Source organism: Podarcis gaigeae (assembly GCF_964106915.1).
Source record: "Podarcis gaigeae genome assembly, chromosome: 13".
Classification (NCBI taxonomy): Eukaryota; Metazoa; Chordata; class Lepidosauria; order Squamata; family Lacertidae; genus Podarcis; species Podarcis gaigeae.
In genome coordinates, this window is record NC_139689.1 from 14,660,433 (window position 1) to 14,665,804 (window position 5,372).

General features: G+C 43.4%; 1 protein-coding gene across 1 annotated transcript; it reads left to right on the forward strand.

Moving 5' to 3' along the window:
* Positions 1-3,575: 3,575 nt before the first annotated feature.
* On the forward strand, positions 3,576-4,501 carry LOC310829156 (olfactory receptor 11G2-like). Its single transcript, XM_083707288.1, has one exon. It carries the CDS (start codon positions 3,645-3,647, stop codon positions 4,395-4,397), a length of 753 nt encoding a protein of 250 aa, XP_083563414.1. The 5' UTR covers positions 3,576-3,644; the 3' UTR covers positions 4,398-4,501.
* The last annotated feature ends 871 nt before the right edge of the window (positions 4,502-5,372 follow it).

Consider the following 5,372-nt stretch of genomic DNA (forward strand, 5'->3'; position numbering starts at 1 on the left):
TGGTGAACCGGGTTCGCGTCTCCGCTCCTCCACATGCAGCTGCTGGGTGACCTTGGGCTAGTCACATTTCTTTGAAGTCTCTCAGCCCCACTCACTTCACAGAGTGTTTGTTGTGGGGGAGGAAGGGAAAGGAGAATGTTAGCCGCTTTGAGACTCCTTTGGGTAGTGATAAAGCGGGATATCAAATCCAAACTCTTCTTCTTTTTCTTCTTCTTCACCCAAGGAGCTTAATGGCCAAATAGGGATCTGAACCCTGGTTTCTCAGGTCCCATCCAGGCACACACCCAACTGAAACTTGCTTAGCTTTAGCAAGGTGGTATCTACAGACCACTGGTCCTTATAAGCCTAGTCTGCACTGAAGTTGTAAACCTGAGAAGGTTTGCCTAGATCCAAAGCTCAGTGCATGTTTGACAACAGTAAAATACGAATTAATGCACTGTGTGTTTCTTGCTATAATCATATGCAAATATGTCTGTGTGTAATTCAATTGATTGCTATTTTCCCCCTTCCACTTTTCCCATGCACTAGATCTGAATTTAACAAATTAACATGACAGATGTCGTCCTTGAATCTGCCCAAACATGCGGTAAGGAGTTTTGTTAACTGCTTCTTTCTTGTCCTCAGCTGAGTATTGCTTTTCAGTCTTATTTGTAAATATAAAGTAGTCCGGTAATAGCAGTCAAACCAGATACTGCAATAAGATAAGATGACAAGATAAATCTTGATTATACATGAAATAGCCTTTTTTTGTGTCCTCTGCGTACAAAGGCACAGGAGCTGCTTTAATCCAGATTAGACCATATTGCCCATTTAGCCAAAAATCGCTTACTCTGATTGGCAGCAGTCCTGCAGGGTCCAGTCAGAGATCCTTCCTAGCACCTGCACCAGATCCTTTTAACTAGAGATATCAGGAAGGGAAGCTGGTTCTTTCTGCAAGTGAAGCATGTTCCCTGTCAGTCAGCTATGGTTCCTCCCTGAATCAACTGATCGAGGCAGGAAACGTGTTTGGGGTTGTCTTTGACAGAATGGCCCCAAAATATTATCCCAAAAGATCTGATCATGGCTTGGGAAGTGGGATGTGGAGCCAGGGAGTGGCTTGGATGTCAGACTGTTGGAGTTAGACTGGGGCCACATCTATGCCATACATTTAAAGTACTTCTACCGCTTTAACACTCATTACTTCCCCCAAATAATCCTGGGACCTGTAGTTTGCTGAGGGTGCTGGGAAATGTAGTTCTGTGACAGCTCCTAGCAGCTTTGGGCACCTTTAATGAACTACGTGGGTGGCGCTGTGGTCTAAACCACTGAGCCTTGGGCTTGCCGATCAGAAGATCGGCGGTTTGAATCCCCACAATGGAGTGACCTCCCGTTGCTTGGTCAAAGCTCCTGCCAACCTAGCAGTTTGAAAGCACGACAAAAGTGCAAGTAGATTAATAGGTACCGCTCCGGCGGGAAGGTAAACAGCATTTCCGTGCGCTGCTCTGGTGTCAGTGTTCTGTTGCGCCAGAAGCGGCTTAGTCATGCTGGCCACATGATCTGGAAAAACTGTCTGCAGAGCGGATAAACGCGTTCTCCCTCGGCTTGTAAAGCGAGATGAGCACTGCAACCCCAGAATCGTTTATGAGTGGACTTAACTGTCAGGGGTCCCTTTACCTTTACCTTTAATGAACTACAGTTCCCAGGATTCTTTGGGGGAAGCCATGATTCTCAAAGTGGCATAAGAGTGCTTGAAATATATGGACCCCAGCTTCAAATCTCTGCTTAGTCACAAACCCTGCTAAGTGACTTTGGGCCAGTCACTGCCTCAAACTCCCTCACAGGGTTGTTTTTGAGAATAAACGGACTGGGGGCCTAATAATAATAATAATAATAATAATAATAATAATAATAATAATACAGTAATAATAATAATATCTTATTAACTAAATAGCATGTTCTCAAAGAAAGAAATAAAATTTCTGGAAACATTGAAAATGCTCTGTGTGTATGTGTGTGAGTGTTTGTGAGAGAAAAACACAGACAAACATAAATTCAATTAATAATCATCATCATCATCATCATCAGACGGACAAATAGAAAATTCTGTTTTCTTGAAAATTAGGTATTTTTTAAAAAATCAGCATTCACCTGACATCTAATGCCAGCATTGCCTATGTTTCTTTTGCCTCAGATTTCATAAGTAATTTTTTTAAAATTCTGATTATCCTTTTAATATGTTTATGTAGTCCTTTACTATATTGCTGTATTTTATTGTTGCAATCTATTCTTGAAAATCACTTTGGGATATTCTATTGTAGGAAGAGATTCAGTAAACTAATTAAACAAACTGACCTGTCCGAATATCACCATGCAAGTTTAAAACCGCAACGGCAACAGAAGCAATCTCAGACTTGTGTAATAGCAACTGAAACTTTAATTCTTCTCAGAATTAGTTCATTTTAAGTCACTTTCAGGGCCACTTTTAGAGCTAAAATGTGGCAAGAAAATGTTGTTATGAATGAAAACTTTAAAAAGAATGTTTAAGGCAGTTCCCACCTTCCATACAAGTTTGAACATTTTCTGCTTTTTACTATTATTTAGTTTAATGTACGGATGTATTTGAAATATTTATTTTTTGTATTGTATGCGATATCATTTTTTTAAATCAAAGCACTTTACTATAATGTCTATATATAATTAGCACATATAAAATGTTAAAATCAGAGGCAATCAACTAACTATAATGGTAAGATGGTGATGAAGATGATAATAATCGGGGGCGGGGGGGGTTGAGCTGGAACTCAAGAGAAGTGAGTTCCCTTACCTTTTTTAAATTAAATATTTTTTTTTGTCTGGGGGCGCTGGAACAGATATACACCCAATGCCTGAGCCATAAAATCCACCTATATCTGTAATCAATAAAGTTGTGGCCATTTCTAATCCAGATCATTGACGGCTTGAGTTTATTAATCACATCTTACATTTAGCCACTGCAATAAACAAACAAACTTTGTGGTGAGTTCCCCTACCTTTTTCCAGAAAGAAACACAGATAATAATAATAATAATAATAATAATAATAATAATAATATCACTGCTACAAATATGTAATAGACAATGTACAATATTAATTAGAGAGAAAAGATGTAAACAATAAGAAAATGAATATATAATTATAATGCATATTCTCCACCTCTTTCTTCCCTCTGCCCTTCAAATTGCTAACCCTATCAATTCTCAGTCCTATCCTCACAAAGTCTAGACAAATCCTGTTTCATTTATGTTCTCTTTGAACAGTTGCCAGCTTTTTTTTAACCCTAACCATATAATCTTGCCTGCACACATCCAGAAATTGGCAGGGAGGGGGGAAGAAGAAGAGGACTGTGAGGTCAGTGTATGTATCATTTGGCCAGGCTAAAAACCCTCCCTAGCAAAAGTTGACCATCCCCCCCCCCCGCTCTGTGCCAACAGGGGCAGCCCCCTTTGGACCAAGCCAACGACACCAGCTTGACGGCAGGGTTTGTCCTCTTGGGCTTCCCGTCCCTCTCGCCTGCGTCCCGCCTGCTGCTTTGCTCTTTGCTGTCCATTTGCTATGCCTTCACCTTGGTGGGGAACCTGTGCATTGTGTGGGCCGTCCTCCGGGACTCTCGCCTCACCCGCTTGCCCATGTACATCCTCCTGGGGAACTTCTCCAGCTTGGAGATGTGCTACGTAACCACCACGGCGCCTCGGATGCTGTGGGATCTGTCCTCCCCGCTGCCAGGCATCATCTCTTTCAACGGATGCTTCCTCCAGTTCTACTTTTTCTTCTCTATGGGAACCACCGAGAGCTTCCTCCTTGCAGCAATGGCCCTGGATCGCTACCTGGCCATCTGCCACCCGCTGCGTTACCCGATGCTCATGTCCCCCCGGTTTTGCTGCTCCCTATCAGCTTTCTGCTGGGCGTCCGGTTTCCTGTGGTTCCTGGTGCCCATCGTGCTGATTTCCAAGCTCCATTTCTGTGGCCCAAACACCCTCGATCATTTCATCTGCGACCCGGGCCCACTGCTGGCTTCCTCCTGCATGCCAGCCCCCACCACAGAGATGGCTTTCTACAGCCTCAGCTCGATTGCCATCTTTGGACCCTTCCTCTTCATCGTGTGCTCCTACGCAGCGGTCCTCAAGGCGGTCATGCGGCTGCCTTCAGCCGCCTCGAGGCAGAAGGCCTTCTCTACTTGCACCTCCCACTTGGCGGTGGTGGGCCTTTTCTACGGCTCCATCATGGTCACCTACGTGGCTCCCGAAGCTTCAGGGGGCGGCAACAAGGTGGTGACCCTCTTCTATTCTGTGCTGACCCCTTTGCTCAACCCAGTTATCTACAGCCTGAGGAACAAGGAGATGAAAGACGCCTTAAGGAGAACACTGTTCCAGGGAAATTAGGGGCTTTGATTCGCGGGTGGGTGGTTTGGACCTTGGTCAAGAGATCGGGACCTTTCCCTCTGTAGGAGCTACCATAGCTGGCTGGCTGGCTGGAAACAGGAGAGAGGGGCGAAATTCGGTTCAGTCGGCATTTAAAGGCAAAGTTACCTCATTCCTGTTCCCCGAAATAACATCATGTGAAACCAAACACAACTAGCTTTTGAAATCCGCATGAATTTTGCAGTTCAGCTCTCCAAGCAGAAACATGTCCATAAATGTGCATATATCAGGGGAAAGTGTTGGTGAAGCGCATATGCTAAGTAAAAATAACTTACAAAATGTTATTATAAAATGTTTAAAATGGGAAATAGATGGCCAAAGGTGTACATTACTAGCAATGCACTGAAATGTGAGTAAACCTTTTGTTACTTTACTCAGAAATACTCTTGTGTCTTTGTTCTTTTAAGAGGGATTAAAGTGGGGCACCAGGAAATAATCTTAATTAAGAGATTCGAACAAATCTGCAAACTACCTTCCAGTTATATTGAGGGGAATCTGCTCTGCTACATCACTTACTAGCGGGAGTGAAGGAAGGATAATACTTATTCAATATATCCTTTCCGACTATTCTTAACATTCCCACACTTCCCAAGCAACCTGAGACTTCTTCACCTTGTCTGCCTCTGCTCTGCCCTCTTCATGCCTCTTCAGGTTCTGTGAGACAAGAGGAGAGGGAAGCTGGTCCTATACACAGAACCTAGGAGATGCTTTCTAAATCACATTTGTTCAAGAAAGCAGTCTCTCTTCAGCAGAGAGGGTCCTATAGCTGCTGGGCAACTAATGTCTCCGTGACTCATAACGTGGCCCTCTTTACGCTGGTGACAAGAAAAATCAGGAAGAATGAATTGGATAAAATTTCAGTAAATTGTAAGGTAGATTGGGAGGTCTAAATAGAATTGCATGGCATGTAATCATGGAGATGCCCCATTTGCAGTC

Bases quoted from the DNA above. Each gene is read 5' to 3' on its own strand.
- LOC310829156 (XM_083707288.1), top strand. From the start codon at position 3,645: ATGTACATCCTCCTGGGGAACTTCTCCAGCTTGGAGATGTGCTACGTA.